We start from the raw sequence: 17,371 nt of genomic DNA, 5'->3' as shown, positions 1-17,371 counted from the left end.
CTCCTATTCTTTTATATCCTTTTATTTTCACTTAAAAAATGAATAAATATATTTGTTATCAAGATGAGTTTGCTAATCCATTGGCTATTTTATACGAAATTGGAAAAGTTACCAAAAAAAAAACCTTCTAAAGTTAATGGTTTTTAGGGGCCATAACGCACTTACAGTTTGCAGACGACACCTTGGTGTTTCTGAAGGAGGGTCACCTGTACATGCAGAAATTGAAGAGGTTATTCCGTTGGTTCGAAATGGCATCTGGACTCAAAATAAATTTCGCCAAGAGCATTATTGCCGGAATTAATTTGGAATCCAATGCTGTGCAGGAACACACTATGATTCTGGGATGTGCTGTGAATTCTTTCCCAATCACATATCCAGGCTTACCTCTCCCCTAAGACTGCTTTGTGGAATTCTGTGATTGAAAGTATAGAGAGGAAGCTCGCCACTTGGAAGAAGAAATATATATCTTTTGGCAGATGAATCGCGCTTATCAAAGTGGCACTTGCAAATATGCCGGTGTATTATATGTCTATATTTAAAATACCGCCGAACTTGCAGCGTGCATTGAGAAACTACAACACGATTTTCTCTGGAAGGGAAGGGAGGGGAGGGGAGGAGAAGAGATTGAAACGCCTATTGAAGTGGGAAAAGGTGAGTAAATCAAAACGGCTTGGGGGTCTTGGTATTGGAAAGATAAGATTACGAAACAAATCGTTAATGGGGAAATGGCTATGGCGATTTGGGATCGAAGAGGAGGCACTATGGCATTCTATTATCGGTGAAAAATATGGGCCGCGGAGGCGATGCGGTGATTGGGACTGTGGTGCTCCTTTCAGACGAAAGGGATCGGGTGCTTGGCGATCCATCTACTCCACTTGGGATCTATTCTGACCTCTGGTCAGATTCAAGGTGGGGATGGGTGACATGGTGCGTTTTCTGGAGAGATCTTTGGATAGGGGATTCAAACCTCGGCAACTAATTCCGGGGGATTTATCGTATTGCAATTAATCAGCAAGTAAAAATATCCGATCACCCCATTCACAATAATACTCACGGGACGCGAGTCTGGGACATTCAATTCCGTAGAAACCTCAAGGACGATGAGATTGACTGCTTCACCTCTCTCCTTAATGTTCTAAAGGGCGTCTGGCCCTCGGGCATGTCTCTCTGTCGATCAAGATCGCCATTATCTAGTGGGTCAAGTGTAGTGGGAGATTACCATACTCCGTCAGTCATACTTTCTAGAGATATCATACTCATGAACTCCATATTGATTAGTACAGAATGGTAAAAACTAAAATAAAAAAAAATAAAAATCAAAGAATTTCAATAAAAATTTCACTCTGACCGGGGCAGGATCAGAATACCACCTCTTGGGGTTAGAAAAAGATTCAACATATGCTTGACCAAGTTGATGAAGTTTTGATAGACTCAGGCAAGTTGAAAGGTTTCTGATTAAAAACTGAGTTGACTCGAAAGAGTCAATGATTTGGGCCCGCTGGATTTCCATGCCATTTCTAAACCCAAGTATTTGACAGGGGCATCCTAAAAGATATCTATGTAGATTTTATTCGCCAAGCTACCAAATATGGCTAGTCTATATAGATTTTATTCGCCAGCTGAAACCGAGTTGACTCAATCATTAACTCAATGATTCCGATTCCGATTCCGAATAAGGGTATTTCCGTTTTGAAAACCTCTACATAAGGAGTTAAGGACAGATGAGGGGGTATTAGAGAGTCAGTTTGAAAACCTAACAAGTGGATTTCTGTTTTGAAGACCTCTACTGAGTCATAATATTCTCATATCTCTCCCTTAGCTCACAGAGGAGGAAAAGGCCACTGATATCGCTGAGAAGAGGAAGGTAAACTTCTCACTCCATTCTAGGAAACGAGCATGGTATGGTTAGGTTTTATTCCCGGATAAATTGCTTCAGCACAAGAAATCTGTGTTTTAGGGTTCCCCAGTCTAGGAATACTAATATCTTTCAATCAAAGGGCCTCATGAAAAGGGGCGAATTTATCTATTCTCTGTTTGTAGATGCCCTGTTGGAGCTTAAAGGAATGAGGGCTCTTGATCATGCTGATGTTATTTGGATAGGCACTCGATGAAGTTTCTCATGTGCTTTTAACATGGGATGGTTATCATTGTATCATTCCTCTTTGTTTTGTGGTGTGAGATCTGAAGCAACAAATAGGGAAAAAAAACATAGGTCTTCATTTGGTTTTTATCAATTTATACATTTCCTTTGTGCTGCACTGATACACTATCTTAGCCATGGAACTGTGTTACGTGCTCATGTAGATGGAATAAAGTTGTTTAGATTTGTTGCTTTTAGGATTTGCTTTCTTAGTTGTTTGTTATGGCTAGGATTCTTAGGGATAAGGGTTAGCTATATGGTAGAGATTTTCTATAAATAACATGTACTTGGCATTTTTCAAATTAGTGAAGAAAAATTATTTCGAGAAACTGTCTTGTGCACAAAGGAGGACGACCCTTCCCTCGAAGTGGGTCAAGAGGCCGATCTCCGAGAAGATCAAATCCGTTGCGATCCGAAATAGGTTCGTCATAAACTGTTAAACAACCAATTACTCCAAAAGCTTATGTGCTAAGTGATTGAGACTTAAGAGCATTGATTTGCTAGAAATCATGTGGATGATCCATTAAACAACCAATTACTCCAAAAGCTTATGTGCTAAGTGATTGAGACTTTAGAGCATTGATTTGATAGAAATCATGTGGATGATCAATTCGGCGAATGGCTCATTGATTGGATTAATCTTAGTCATTTGATCAATAACTTGCGAATGGATCGTAAAAAAATGGAAAAAAGAAAGAAAGAAAGAAAACAGAAAGCAATAAGAAACATTGAACTAACCCTAAGTCATCCTGATCGGGTCTTTGGGATTATCACTTTGTTGTTATGTTGGGGTTGCCCATCCATATCGTAGACCCAAAATTGATAATCCAGATTATGCCATGAGATGGTGTTTTCCTTGTATCTTTCATACAAATTGATTTCTTTTTTCTTTTTACATCTTCTTTTGATACTTACACGATTTCCTTTGTTATTAGGAAAGCACAATCAGGATTGGAGTTCAAGAGTGGTCTGATCTCTGCGTGTCCTTCTCTATGTATCACTAGCTCTTACCCTCCTCCAAATGGAAGTAAGAAAGCTATTAGAGTCTAGTGCTAAGAAGTACAATTTTTCTACCACATGGACTGTGGGTGAGACTAGCGACAAAATTAGTGGTTTACCTGATACAATCCTTCATAACATTCTCTCTTTACTTCCCACAAAATACGCCATTCAAACCAGCATTTTGTCCAAAAGATGGAGATACTTATGGGCTTCTATCCATTGTTTGGACTTCGACCATAAGCTATTTTATTCATCTGTGTATATCCCATTGGGCTACGATGCATTTCCTTTTCTTCCAGTTCCAGAGACTAAACATACAAATGCTAGTTTTATTGAATATGTCGATACAGTGTTTATGCTCTGTGACACATCCAAAATACAGAGATTTTGTCTCTCATGTTTTTATTACTCATATAAATCTCGTGTTGACACATGGATTCGTGTTGCAATAATGTGTAATGTTCGGGAGCTTGATTTTAGTATCCAAGAACCCTACGACCCCTACGTAGAACCCTATGATCCCCATGTGGATTTTGCGGGCATCTCTTTAGAAGAACCTGTTAGGTTCCCTCATACCCTCTTCACTTGTGAATCATTAGAAGTGCTGAAAATGAATTTGAAATGGTCCATTATAAAAATGCCTACTACGATGGGTTTCCATGGGCTGAAAACCTTGCATCTTGTAGAGGTTGCATTTTCAGATGACAACTCGACGAAGAAGCTCATTTCTAGCTGTCCTATCCTTGAAATTTTGAGTATGGAAAAATGCACACTATATAAACACCAGAATCTCTTTGTTTCTGCTCATAAACTTAGGAGCTTGACCATAAGTGGGTGTGTTGGTTTGAAGGAATGCAAGATCATGATTTCAACTCCGATTCTCTTATCGTTCAAGTACATGCAGACCTCGATGGCACAAGACTATTCCCTAGATTACAGTTCCTCCATACTCAATGTAGACATTGATTTTGATGGCCCTGATTATCCATGGTGGAGAGATGATGACTTTAGAAGTGATGTAGTTATTGATTCATGGCTATCGTTTGTGTAAGATTCTTGGAGGCTTTTCCAATGTAAAAGTTCTAAAATTCTGCTGGTGGTGCATTCTGGTATGCTTCTTTCTTTTCTCTCTCTAGTTTCTACTCCCTTTAGTTCTGTGAGATTTCTTGATTGTATGTAATGGGTTACTGAACGGAACCTGTTAAAAGGTGAGTCCCCTTAAGGGCCTATTTGGTGGGAAAACCATCCTAATGGAAAATTATTAATAAAACCCTCTCTTTTAATAGATTATGTGGATGCTACAAAGGCCCTGTTTGTTTGAGATTCTGACAACCGATTGTGAGCCCCCACACCGATTATTGGATTCAAATTACATTAATTTTGAGTCCAATAATCGGTGTGGTGGCTCACGATTGGTTATCTTAACCTCAAACGAAAAAGGCTTTAGATTACATTGATCTGGATTTATGTTAACACAATATTGATGAATAAAACATGGTTTTCTTCTTTTTCACGTTCTTATCATGTTATTCAATTTTTTTTTTCTGATTTTTTAAAGAAAGCCAAACTTCTGTAAATTTTGTTGCACCATTCTTCATTGAAACTAGAACCCCGACTCGAATGTGATTGACAACCATGTTTCTAATTATACTATAAACAACGACTAAAAAAGAAGGGCGCATAGTTCTTATATGTTTTTATAATCCCCTTAGAAGAACAACTATTGCATGAATGCGACATTTTATATGCAGTAAGGAGTAAGAACTGGCTTTTGTCAGCTATTGTAACTATTTACAGATCGAACTCTTACCAGTTTGGAAAGTGAAATAGTTTTTCTATTAAAATTTGAGTTCTGATCGTCTCTAGGTATATGGCATTGGTGAAGAATGAAGATGGTTGGGAAGCAGAGAAGTTTCCTTTTGAAGATTATATGATGGATCACCTCATGGAAGTTCACATCGAACTCTTTCTGGGAAGTCTGAATGAACTTGACTTTCTGAAATTTTTGTTGAACAAGGCAAGGTTCTTGCAGAGACTGATTCTCGTCCCTCCCAATGAGGCATCAACATCTTTATACCAACCAATATCTTAGTGAGCAGCTGATAGCGACAGCACGTTCAGACAGTCAAAAGATTAGGGAGCAGCTGCTAGCCTATCCGCGGGCCTCTTCTAATGTTGCAATATTGTTGTAGAACTGCACTCTTTTATGCAACCTTATGTCTTCTTTGAGGACTATAGGAGGGTTGCAAAACTATTGTTTGTTTTCAAATAGTTTGCGATCATGTAATTTATGCTATTTAAGTTGATACGTCATTTGCTTACGTTTGGCTCTCTATTTCTTTCTATTTCCTTGTAGTTTGCATATCAATATTCACTAGAACCATTATCGTATCTCACTAACACTAATTTAATTAAATGTGGCATCGGTAAATCCTTTACCGGCGGATCTTATGATTTTTACAGTCAGTTTTGATCGCTGGTAAAAATAAGCTTTCTTGTAATGAGCATTACAATTCATATGCATGAGTATTGCAATTCATAACTTGGAAGTTGTGAGAGCTATTTGGGAAACTCTTTAATTACTAGAAGACAAGATATCAAAATATGGCTGTGAATGTTATCAGCACAACCATATTTTGATCTTTGCACAAGCCCAACTGTCTTTTCTTCTCTAATTAACTTGTGAAAAAGCTCTTTGGGAAATGTAATGACTTTTTGACAGCTCTTTAATTACTAAAAGACAAGACATAAAATTATGGTTGTGAATGTTGACAGCACAACCATATTTTGATCTTGGCACAAGCTCAGCTGTCTTTTCTTCTCTAATTGACTTGTGAAAGCTATTTTGAGAACTGTAATGACCTTTTCACAGACAAGATATCAAAATATGGTTGTGCTGATATCATTTACCTTTCTTAATAATAGGGCACTGTTTGGATTGCAAGGAAATCATTTCCGGCGGAAACTTGTTTTTCTTGGGAAAATATTTGCTTTCCACAAGGATATGATATGGGTAAAACGGGATTTCGTTTATACTTGGAAAATTTAACAGATGGAGCAAGAGTTTTTAGGTTATTTAAAATCGCAGTTTTCGCCTCATTTCGCAAGGTTTCGTAAGGCGAAGAAAACAAAGATAACTTGGATAACTTGTCCATGGAGAAATCGGAGCAAAACACCAGCATTAGCGATTTACCGGAACACCTCCTCCTCCTCATTCTCTCCTTCCTCCCTATAAAAGATGCTGTTAGCACATCATTTCTTTCAAGAAGATGGAGAGGCCTTTGGACTTTCATCCAATCTCTCGATTTCGATCACACCCTAATTCTCCCCCAAACCTCATACTCCTCCTCCTCAGAAAACCTTCGTCTCTTCTCAGAGTTCGTTGACCGAACCCTAATTCTCCACGAAGCTTCCAAAATCGAAAAATTCCGATTATCTTTCGATTACGATGAGAACCGTTACGCATCTCATGCCGATTCGTGGATCCGATTTGCTATCCGAAACAACGTTCAAGAGCTTGATCTGGACTTTCGTGGCGATCGGAGAAGCGGTAAGAGCCCTAACGAAGTGTTCTATGATTTCTCTCTTTCTGCTTTGAGTCGTGGACAAGTTAGGGTTTTGAGGCTCTGTGAAATCGATCTATACCTTCCTACAGAGTTTTGTTTCAGATCTCTCACAGATCTGTCTTTGATTGAGATCGAATTAACGGATGAGATTGTTTCTGGTCTTGTTAATGGCTGTCCTCAGCTTGAGAGTCTGGTTTTGGATTACTGTTATGGTATGCAGCATCTGAAGATCTGTTCTCCTAGTCTTAAGAGGCTCTCTCTATTACATTATATAGATGAGAATAGCTCGGTTGAGATCTGTGCTCCGAAACTCGTTTCGTTTAATTGCATACATTACAGCGCAGATGATTATATTCTAAAGGATGTTTCGTCTTTAGTTGATGCTGATATTCTTTTTATTCATTTTGATGAGTATTTTCCTCGTTGGAGGAAGATTATTGAGTTTCTTGGCCATGTCAGGAGCTTAACTGTGCAGAATTGGTGGATGAAGGTATGTATTTGGTTTTCCTTCTCATTTGCTGCTTCTTTGATCTGCTGTAATGCCTTGTTTCTTCTAATTGAATGGCAATTTATCTATATATGCAGTTCTATTTGATTTTTTTATTATTTTATCTTCAATTACCTTTGATTTCTGTATAAAGGAATATGTGCCATTTCTTTTGAACTTTATCCTGCAAGCTTTCAATGGGCTACGCAATGTTTTCGTGAATTTGCCTAACCTTTTTTTTTTCTTTTTGAATGGAAACGATATAATGCACACACACACATATGTATGTATCAAACGGGGCAAAGCCTGGAGACCAAATGTGTCTAACCTTAACAAAAGCAACTTGGTTCTTGATATCGACTCTGTGGAGAGAGAAGTAATTGTATCATCCGAAATTTCTGAAAGAAGTTTCTAACCACATCTGCTTAGGTTAATGGGTCAAAAGTCCTACACTTTGGAGATGTATTGGGTTTGAAGAACAATGGATGTTAAGGAACTTGGTGATTTCCTTTTCATATAAAATTAAACAATCCAAACATGTTTTTTTTTTATTGAATTACAGACATTCTTTGAGAACACTCAACAAAAATTCCATCGAGGTGATCGAGAGACTTTCTTCTATTTTGTTTTCCTTTTACAAAGTCTGGAATCTTTAGTTAATAGAAGTTGTCTAAGAAGCGGGCCCCGTGTCTAAATTCCATGGGGCCAGGGTCTTTGATTCAACAACAATTAAATGAAGTTCAATTTATTGAAGCTGCTTGCTCTCAAGGTTGACAAAAAAATTCTTCATTGATCTTCCTAAGTTAATAGATCAAGCCTTTACCATGTTCAGATCGAGTCCAAATTTTGATATTAGTCGTAAGTTGTTGCACTTGATCCTTTATAACATGTCCCAGAATCAATCTGATCCAATGGTTAGATCTGTCCTGATTACCTAGGCAGTTATTGCACTTGATCCTTTTTGTTTCAGTTTGTTTCCATAAGCCTATTTCCTTTATTTCAGTCGTAAGTTGTTGCACTTAATCCTTTATAACATGTCCCAGAATCAATCTGATCCAATGGTTAGATCTGTCCTGATTACCTAGGCAGTTATTGCACTTGATCCTTTTTGTTTCAGTTTGTTTCCATAAGCCTATTTCCTTTATTTCAGACCCTCTATAGCCACTTCTAACCATCCTAAACCTTACTATTTTCCTTTCATTGCCTCCTAAATTGTCCACGTCATGAGATCTACAAGTTTAGTCAGATTTGACAAGGTGAAAATTTTATCAGCCTGGGCTCAAACCAAAAAGATTAAGAACAGAAAGGGAGAAGACACGAAAACGATTTGATTTATTATTAGAAGTCACATAAGTAACTTTTATATTTTGGTCCTATCAACTGCATACGATTTTATTCGGGAGGGAGTTATTTAAGTCCTTGGGTTTCCTTTTTTTTTTTTTGAAAGATGAGTCCTTGTGTTCCTCTAAGTCTTTGGATTCCTCTAAATTGGGTCTTATTTTTGTTTATGACTTGGGTTAGTTTGGCTGTTATAGAAGCTATAATTAAGTTGTTTTAAATAGTCTTATGTAGGACCTATCTTTATAAAACGTAAATAGTATTTGGTCTTTTGATTAAGGTTTTAGAAATTAGATAAAGATCTCGGATTATATCTAGTGTATATACTAAGGTGTGCGCATGTGCGTATAGAGCATTATGAGAAGATTAGTCAAGAACTTATAGCATCCTTGAGTTTGCTGCCTCATTATTCATCAGAGTAAGATTATTTAAGGAGCTTGGCTTTTCTTATTTTTCTCCTTGGGTAAGCACATGGTATACTCAGCAATCAAAAACTCTTTTGACTTAGCCGAGTCAATAAAAAAACTTGATGTGTCAATTATTGACTCTCCCAAGTCGACATGGTTTCAGCTTTAGCGTAGGTAATTGTTTCAGAATGTGTTTTTTTTTTGGTACTGGTTCAAGTATCTGACATGATCATGATATACATTTCTCTTACTTCTTTGGGGTATCTCACACTGTTCTGATATTAATCTCTCACTCATTGGAAGTATATGAGTTCCACACATACCTACTATTCTGCTACTCATTGAAGACAAATTTTCACTTGTCTATGACTCGGAAAATTAAGTACAAAAAACCTATGGTGAGCACAGCCAAAATTGGACTTAGGGCTTGGCAGTGATCCTTTGAAGTAAGTTCCTGCTAAATAAACTCATGTATTTTGAAGTTCTTAAATGAGAATCAGATTGTTACAAACACAAGGACATCATTGGAGTGGTGATTAGCTTCTGTTTGATATATTGTTGTGGAATATTGCACATTGTTTTTGCTGACTGACCTAACAATCATTGCTTCTCATGTGCAAAGCTCATGGAGCAAAAGACTGATTTCCTTGAAAAGATTAGGCTCGATAATCTCAAGCATTTGGACTTTCTAACGGGGTCTACCAAAATAGAGCTCCTTGGTTTAGCTATCTTGATCAGGATTGCCCCCAATCTTGAAACCATGGTCTTACAAATGGTTTTCGAAACAGATGACAATGTAAGTTCCAAGAGTAGTTCCATTACTTGTATTTTGGACACCCCATTTACTTTTCTCCACATCATTGTTGGTTTACTTATTTTTCTTGTTCAACTTCTCAGAAGGCCTACCTTAACAAGTTCATAGACAAGCTGCTTTCCGGCAGTCTACTACACCTCAAGAAAGTCAAGATAGTCTTTTTTGCGGCTACCGAGAATGAACTGCAGTTGGTGAAATTTCTGCTCAAGCATGCTGTTGCCTTGGAGAAGATGATTCTAGTCCCTGGCGAAATGGAGGAAGCATCCATAGAAAGACTTAAAATAATGCAATCTTTTCATAGATCCTCTCCATGTGTTGAAATACTCTTCTCATAGAACTTTTGAGATATGTTCTGAACTTTTCCATTTTGTTTTCCTTTTCCTTAGTACTTGTTATTTGAGAACCTTTTCATGGTTCCTACTGCCATGGTTTTTAATTTAGGTTGAAATACTGAAATTTCGGGTTTCGGTCTGGACCGACACTGAAAGTACATAGATTTGGTGTCGGTCGAGTTTTGGCAATGAAAAATTTGCAGAAATTTCTGAAATTTGTTTTTTATAAAAAATAATTTCGGTTTTTCAATTCTACCTTCATATGATATGCTAATAACCATCTTTTTACCAAAACAGAAGTGGAATGGCACAACATTCCATGGCGACAAGTGGTATCTAGACTTCCAAAGCAGGTGATGATCACATTGACCGAATAATCTTGGCTCTCATTTGCAAAAGCTTACTCATGGTAGGCAATGATATGGGCAACACGATTCATCTTACTGTTTGAGCAATTTTATTTCCTTTTCACCTCCTACAATTGGCTCCCTACGTTCCTTCTCTCTCACCCCTGCTTTTCTCTTTCAATCTTTTTCCTGTAGACTTATCTCATCTCCCACCCCAACCCACTCTGAATCTCTAGCCCTCGGACGTGAAACATTCTCTTTCCTTACAGTTTGCTTTCAAGGTTTTTGATGAAATGGAGAGACGTTTGAATACACCAACTTGCAATGAGAAGACAAAAGACCCTTCGCTCTGTGGGTAAGATTGAAAAAGGCAATGGTGGTTAAGGTTTTTCACGAGGTTTTTTCATTTAACCACAGGTCCAAAAAAATGTGTTTGCTTTGGGGCTAATCCAATTTCCATCAGAAAAAACAAACAACAAGAAACACACAGAAGGCCAAAGAAAACGAAGATAAACTAGGTCAGCCATTTAATCTCTGATTCAAAGAAAAATAGAAATCTTTTCTTTTCTAATTTGTGGGTGGTGATGGAATTCGGGTGGACGGTACATATTAAAAAGAGAACTTATATGATGCCCGACCGTCAGGTTATAAAGGGCGGAGAGAGAAAACCATCTCTCCCTTGATTTTTAATCCAAGAGAAAGCCCTTTTTTTGACTTTTCCTTGGTTCAAAAACTAAGGTAGCAGGTTTTGTCTCTACCCGCCCTTTACATTCTTACGGTCTGGCATCATATAATTTCTCTTTAAAAAAACCCAAATCCTATATATTAATGGCATCATATAATTTCTCTTTAAAAAAACCCAAATCCTATATATTTGAGTTCTCTTTTAAGACGTGAGAAGAGTCTTAGCATCTATAACTAACCATACCCCTTCAATTTGGTGGACAAAGCTACAAAAAGTTGAGACTTACTCGAACTAACTATACCAAAAAGAACCCACCTATGTTAAAAGGGATTTGCTAAGCTCCATCACAAAAGGCTTTTCCCGGCTGGTCTGTCGCAATTCAGACCAGCCACCAGCTTGTTGTCTCCATTCACGAGGTGGCTGGTCTGAATTGCGACAGACCAGCCGCGAAAAGCCTTTTGCGATGGACGCTAGCAATTTCCATATTAAAATAACAGATATTCTATTCAGGTTCATACTTGTGCGTTAAAAGAAAGACCCACCTAAGTTAAAAAAAAATATATGACATATAATCCATTCAGGTTCATACCGGTGTTAGGTAATATGCTCACACCATACAAAATATGAGGAGGGATAGTAAAATATTGAAAATCCTCTCAATTTGTTTGCCTGTAAAGGATGCTACTAAGCATCCTATTCTCTGCATAACCAACATGAAGCTCACTAACAAAGATACAAAGCAGATAGAGAGTCACATACTAAACTACTGATTGCTAACCTACTTTTAATGTAACAAATCAATCTAAGAACTGTGCACAAAATTTTTAAAATGCTGAACATAACTCTATCTATGTCTATAGAATTTCTTGGATAATCTTATCTGGTATGTGTACAATTTCATCTAACAGTAGCATGCCTGTCACAACATAGGCAATTTCCTTCATTTCAGTGGATCCCTAGGTCCTTTTCGCCGCTTAAAAAGTGGCTTCCATCTCTTTATCTATAACACTATTCTGATGGTACCTGAAGAAGTCGCGGTAAGTGCTGATCTACGCTCCCTGTCACGCACCGGCCCCACTGTAATTATTGTCCAGTTCTAGGTCTCCTACCCTCCCCTTTTTTGTTCTTCAACAGAACTACTGTCCTCGACCCACCCCACAGGGCCGGACCCTTAGGGATGCTGAAAACGCATCTAGAGAGAGAGAGAGAGAGGGATAACTCACATATATAGCCCACAAACTTTCTCTCCCTTTCTAGTGTGAGATCTCACACTGATCCCACACTTCGCAAGGCAAAAATGAGAGAAGCCTTCAAGAGAATGGTTGCTGAACACTCCCATAGGGAATGATATGGACAACACGAACCATCTTACTGTCTGAGGCCATTTTATTTCCTTTTCACCTTCTACCATTGGTTCTCAGCAAATTCTGTCTCACTAAAACAGATAGTTTACTCCTAATTTCCTTCTCTCACCACTGCCTCTCTTTCAAACTTTCTCCAATAGCCTTCTCCCATTATCCATCTCAACCCACTCTCAAGTATCTTGCCCCTGAGGTGTACGCAAAAAATCAGCTCCATTACAGTCTTACTCTCTACTGATATCGACAACAAAAGCTATTTGTCGGTAGCTATACATAGCTTATATTACATGGCCTTTGCTGGTATCTAACAAATTTCTTATGACAATGTCTAGGTGACTTTCAAAATAATAGACATGGTCAGACCCAACTGTTGTGTTCAATTCATGACCATTAACATTGGAATCATTTGGATCCATCGGACTTAGACCGACCCCAATAAGATACTTCAAGAATTCAATAAAAAAAAATATACCTCACATTGAACAAAGGTCAAATGAGTTGTTGCGAAGACTCCCATTCATGGTCACCCCACTCTCTTCAATCCACTACTCCCCTTGGTAAATCACTTCAAAGTGAATTTGATTTTCTGCGAAGTTTAATTCTAAGTTTGAAAGTATATTTTGGGTTCTTAAATAATACCTCCATTTCCAAACAAGACCAATAAATTACTTGGAAAATTGCAACCCAAGCATGCATGACATTAAAATTTTAACAATGGAAAATCCCCATTTCTAAGAGAAATTTGAGACATTAGTTTGATAAAGTAGAAGAAAAATATTAAAACGAAAATAAATAAATAAATTCTTACACCTGTAAAAATTTTAAAATAACAATATTTCGGCACTCTGAGAGGATCTTGGAAAAGCTTGCAATTCTTGAAATCTTTCTGCAAAATGTTGAGGTGGAACAGATGCTAATCCTGTTTTACTAGGAACGAGAATTATCTTTTCCAAGGTCAATCCATACTTGAGCAGATATTTCAAAAGCTCTAGCTCATTATCCGTCGCCATAAATGATGTTATCTTCAGTTTCTTCAGGCAAATGGGACTGCCGGTAAGTAGCTTTTCTAGAAAGTCTGTGGTGTATATCTCTTGGGAAACCTAGAAAAGAATCAGAGAACCGTGTTAATGAAAGCGGAGAGTAAGCAGAATGGCCAGAAGTGAAAGAGCTTCAAACACAGCTGATGCTTACATTGTCGTCTGTCTTTACAACCATTTGCAGAACCATGATTTCAAGATTTGGAGAAAGCCTGAGTATTCTGGCTATACCTAGGAGCTCCATTTCACTCAACCCCGTGACCAACTCCAAATATCTGAATTTAGAGGGGCATATCTTTTCAGAGCATTCACCGTTTTGTTGTGGATGCTATGCATATAAAAAACAACAATGTAAGTTGGTAATTTGATTGCTAGGAAAGATTGAATAGCAAGCATTTCAGACCCATTCTTAGATTAGTCAGGAAATCAATGATCAATACAGAGCTATCAATATATCGAATGCGTTGAGATGGAAAAAATGATATTTTAATGTTTCTGTACAAATTCATTTGATTAGATGGTTGAAAATTGCAACGTTCAAAATCCATGATATTTTAAGGGAAATGATAAATGCACCGCTTTTCATCACTAGGGACACCCAGCAGCAGTGTATCAATGACTGCAGACGGGCTGATGTACTTCACGTTGGAAGGATTCAACGGATTTGATTGCCACGTACACTGCAGTTGGGTGTCCCATGTGATGAGAAGGGGCGCATTTATCATTTCCCTATTTTAATGTGATTTTAGCATTGTGTACACTGTTTCTGTTCCATTTTGGCTCGTAAGCACTCAGTTTCTAATGTTGACAATGAAGCAAAAAGTCTGTCTCAAATTTAGTAGCAGAAACTACTGAATTCAGTTTCTATGATACCCAGATTCCAACGAAATAATTGATATCCACACACATACATTAACCGCGCAAATATAGTTACCCGGACACATCATAATGAGTGACAGGTCCATATTATACATGTTTCGATATTTCATGTTAAATATAAATTCTATATCATGTTTAAGTCAGATACTTCAATACCAGTTATAAAATATGGACCCATCCATATCCAAGCCACATCTGGAAACTATAAGCTAACTTCTAGTGATGGAAAAGGTTGTAGAAGTATAATAGAAGAGAGCTTTCTTTCAGCACAGAAAAAAGTTATCAAAAAGAGTTCCAAGTTAGCCAGTTATAAGTGCCTCAACTTATTCATCATACTTATTTCATTGTACCTTGCAGGGCAATGTTGCCATGATAATCATATCCTAGAGAAGCGGCACAGATGACTAATGAAATGTTAATCATGGTTAAAAAATCCAGGAGTCGGGAGCTGAATTGCATGGAGCCAATTTTTGAATTTTAAGAGCTAATGCGATGAATCGGTTGGATAATTGCATCTTTAATAAATCAGCAAACCAAATTCTACAAATATGAATATTGAATGAAAGAATTCAAAATTACCAAAAACAAAAGGAATTTGAAAAGATTTTAACTTAATCTTTTGGGTATTTTCATTTAGTTATAATAAAATAAAGAAATAAACTAGAATATTAAGAAAAATACATTGACACTGCTTTAAAGAGTTGAAATTAGTTAAAGCAACTCTTCCCATCTCATAGTCCGTTTGGATGCAAGGACTTTAGAAGCAAAGGAAAGTAGAAGAAAAGTACAAATAAAGTAGTAAAAGTAAAGTTTACGTCGTATAGAGTGTTTGGTTGTCATGGGAAAGAATTCAGAAAATTAGAATTGGGTGTTTGGTAGGTAGGAAGGATAAGGAAATTGAATAGAAAGTGTAAATCATCCAAAAAAATGTGGGCCATGAAATAGATAGTCCCCACATGGACAGTGAGTCATTAAACCCAAGCAAATAGAACAATCTTTATTTTCTTGGTATTTCACCACGGCCCAGTGGGTCCACCCGTAGTTACCAGGGTGGGAGACGAATTCGGAAAATGAAACGTGAAACGGAAACGGAAACGGGAAACGCATGAAAAAAAAATATAGGGGAAACGAGAAACAAGTAACAATAGAAAGTCACACGAGAAATGTCTTAGGAAATAATGTGTTTTTTCCAAAATGATTTTCGTAAGTTCCACACATGTTTCCTCCACGTTTCATATGCGTTTTCTACGAGTGTTGCATACGTTTATCATGCGTTTACACATTATTTACATAAGTTTTCCATATGTTTCCAATGTGTTTCAGAAACATTTCACCAAATTTGTATCATATTTTGGAAACGTTTCCGAAACGTGACGAGTTTCTCAACCGCGAGAAACGCGTTTTAGGGGACTCCCACCCGCCCAAGGAGTTTCCGGCAACTATGGGTCCACCATTGCTCCCATTGCTCGTTGCATTCGACTGCCCAAGGCAGAGAATTCTGAAAGTAGTTTTTGACGAGGATGGTTTGTGGCACATCTAACAAAATAATAACAGTACAACAAGAAAATTGCAGAAAACTCTGTACTTAGTTCGTGAGGTTGGAACTTGGAACAGATCCAAGATGATCGTAAGGGTTGAAATGGGAAGCCAACGACCTTACATGAAAATAATGTCAAGATTCACAGCTCGTTTGGAAATTATACAGCAAGAGGGCATAGAAGAACTGATTGGAATCATTTTCGAAGTAAGAAACTAAAATCTGAAGAAAACTAGTTACCGTGATCAAATAAGATAGGAAGATAGAATGTTGGAGTTGCACCAAAAAAAAAAAACAACATCAGGCTCAAACCAATGAAGCATCAAACAGAAACATACCTGCATCCCCCACAAATTCTGCACCTTGAGACTACGAACATGACCAAGAAACTTAATAATCTTACTCCAATGTGGAAAAAACTTATCATCCTGTTGCGGAAAAAGAACAACAGCTTCTTCAAGAGACGAAACATCCTTAAGAGTATACTCATCCGCGATGTAATTTATACAGCTAAAAGACACAAGATTCGGAGCAAGAATATCCACCGAAGTAATTTCACCATCTCGCTCGTAATTCATAATCGAGAGAGTCTTAAGCTTAGCCGAGCAAATCTTAAGATGAAGCATCTCACCAAAAACAGAGTCGAGAACCAGATTCTCTAACTGAGGACAGAAGGTGAAAAGATCTGGAATAGTATGATCCATCAAAGCATATTGTTTCAGATGAACGGTCGTGATCGAGGGGAATCGATAATACGGCGGTGGATAAAGACCCCCAAAACAGACCTTCAAAACCCTAACCGAACCACGAATCAAACTAGCCTCGTTGAGAAAGTAAGGAGTAGTGTAGGAAAATTCAGGATCTCTCATGTCTCCAGATAAGTCCAAATCAAGCTCTATAACATTTCGTCGGATCTCGAATCGGATCCATGAATCGATGTGAGATTCGAACAGATCGGGGTCGAAATCGAACCATATTCGGAGTCTTTGGATTGAGGATCCTTGGTAGAGGAGTAAGGCTCGATCGATGAAATTTGCGAAGAGTTTACGACTTTCTGAGAAGGAAGGGTTTTGGGGGATTATGAGACGCTGATCAAAGTCTAGATTTGGGGTAAGAGTCCAGAGGAATCTCCATTTTTTTGAGAGGAGGCTTGTATTTATAGCGTCTTTGATGGGGAGAAATGAGATTATGTTGAGGAGAAGGTGGTCTGGTAATTTGGTGATGAGATTTTCTTCCCTTGTAGGTTTCCAATCCATGGTTTCTTTAACTCCTTTGTTCATTATTTCTTCTTCTACTTCCATGGGAAAAAGGAAAAAGTTCGGGAACGAAGATACAGAGACACCCTACCAAGATTCTCTCACCCTATTAAAGGATTCGAGGGGAGAGTGGTGGGCCCACTTAGGGGTAGAGATGGTAGGCTCCACTGTATCTAAGCCATA

General features: G+C 37.8%; 3 protein-coding genes across 6 annotated transcripts; 2 read left to right on the top strand and 1 right to left on the bottom strand.

The window, feature by feature from the left end:
* The first annotated feature begins 308 nt into the window (after window positions 1-308).
* Window positions 309-5,463, top strand: LOC143883949 (FBD-associated F-box protein At5g56370-like). 2 transcript variants are annotated; one of them, XR_013252611.1, is made up of 2 exons: window positions 309-1,864; window positions 5,009-5,463. XR_013252611.1 is itself a non-coding variant. In XM_077387277.1 (2 exons), the coding sequence occupies exon 2, from the start codon at window positions 3,162-3,164 to the stop codon at window positions 4,191-4,193; it is 1,032 nt and encodes a 343-aa protein (XP_077243392.1). In that variant the 5' UTR covers window positions 598-1,864; window positions 3,076-3,161; the 3' UTR covers window positions 4,194-5,001. The 2 variants fall into 2 exon arrangements, 1 of the variants encoding a protein (XP_077243392.1); XM_077387277.1 differs by lacking the exon at window positions 5,009-5,463 and adding an exon at window positions 3,076-5,001 and having other exon boundaries at window positions 598-1,864.
* Window positions 5,464-6,070: 607 nt separating this feature from the next.
* LOC143883948 (F-box/FBD/LRR-repeat protein At5g56420-like) lies at window positions 6,071-10,216 on the top strand. The gene is made up of 3 exons (XM_077387276.1): window positions 6,071-7,198; window positions 9,563-9,736; window positions 9,838-10,216. The coding sequence occupies exons 1-3, from the start codon at window positions 6,296-6,298 to the stop codon at window positions 10,087-10,089; spliced, it is 1,329 nt and encodes a 442-aa protein (XP_077243391.1). The 5' UTR covers window positions 6,071-6,295; the 3' UTR covers window positions 10,090-10,216.
* Window positions 10,217-11,916: 1,700 nt separating this feature from the next.
* Window positions 11,917-17,294, bottom strand: LOC143883946 (putative F-box/LRR-repeat protein At4g15060). Of its 3 annotated transcripts, XR_013252610.1 has the most exons (5): window positions 16,271-17,294; window positions 13,671-13,844; window positions 13,290-13,579; window positions 12,952-13,065; window positions 11,925-12,667 (listed from the first exon to the last, which is right to left on the bottom strand). XR_013252610.1 is itself a non-coding variant. In XM_077387274.1 (4 exons), the coding sequence occupies exons 1-3, from the start codon at window positions 17,231-17,233 to the stop codon at window positions 13,301-13,303; spliced, it is 1,416 nt and encodes a 471-aa protein (XP_077243389.1). In that variant the 5' UTR covers window positions 17,234-17,294; the 3' UTR covers window positions 11,917-13,065; window positions 13,290-13,300. The 3 variants fall into 3 exon arrangements, 2 of the variants coding, with proteins under 2 accessions (XP_077243389.1, XP_077243390.1); XM_077387274.1 differs by having other exon boundaries at window positions 11,917-13,065; XM_077387275.1 differs by lacking the exons at window positions 11,925-12,667; window positions 12,952-13,065 and adding an exon at window positions 13,143-13,270 and having other exon boundaries at window positions 13,315-13,579.
* Between the last annotated feature and the right edge of the window lie 77 nt (window positions 17,295-17,371).

The sequence above is a fragment of the Tasmannia lanceolata genome, unplaced genomic scaffold (genome assembly GCF_043159265.1).
Source record: "Tasmannia lanceolata isolate RefF3 unplaced genomic scaffold, GAP_Taslan_0.1 ptg000008l, whole genome shotgun sequence".
NCBI lineage: Eukaryota > Viridiplantae > Streptophyta > Magnoliopsida > Canellales > Winteraceae > Tasmannia > Tasmannia lanceolata.
This window is presented reverse-complemented; position numbering and strand designations above follow the sequence as displayed.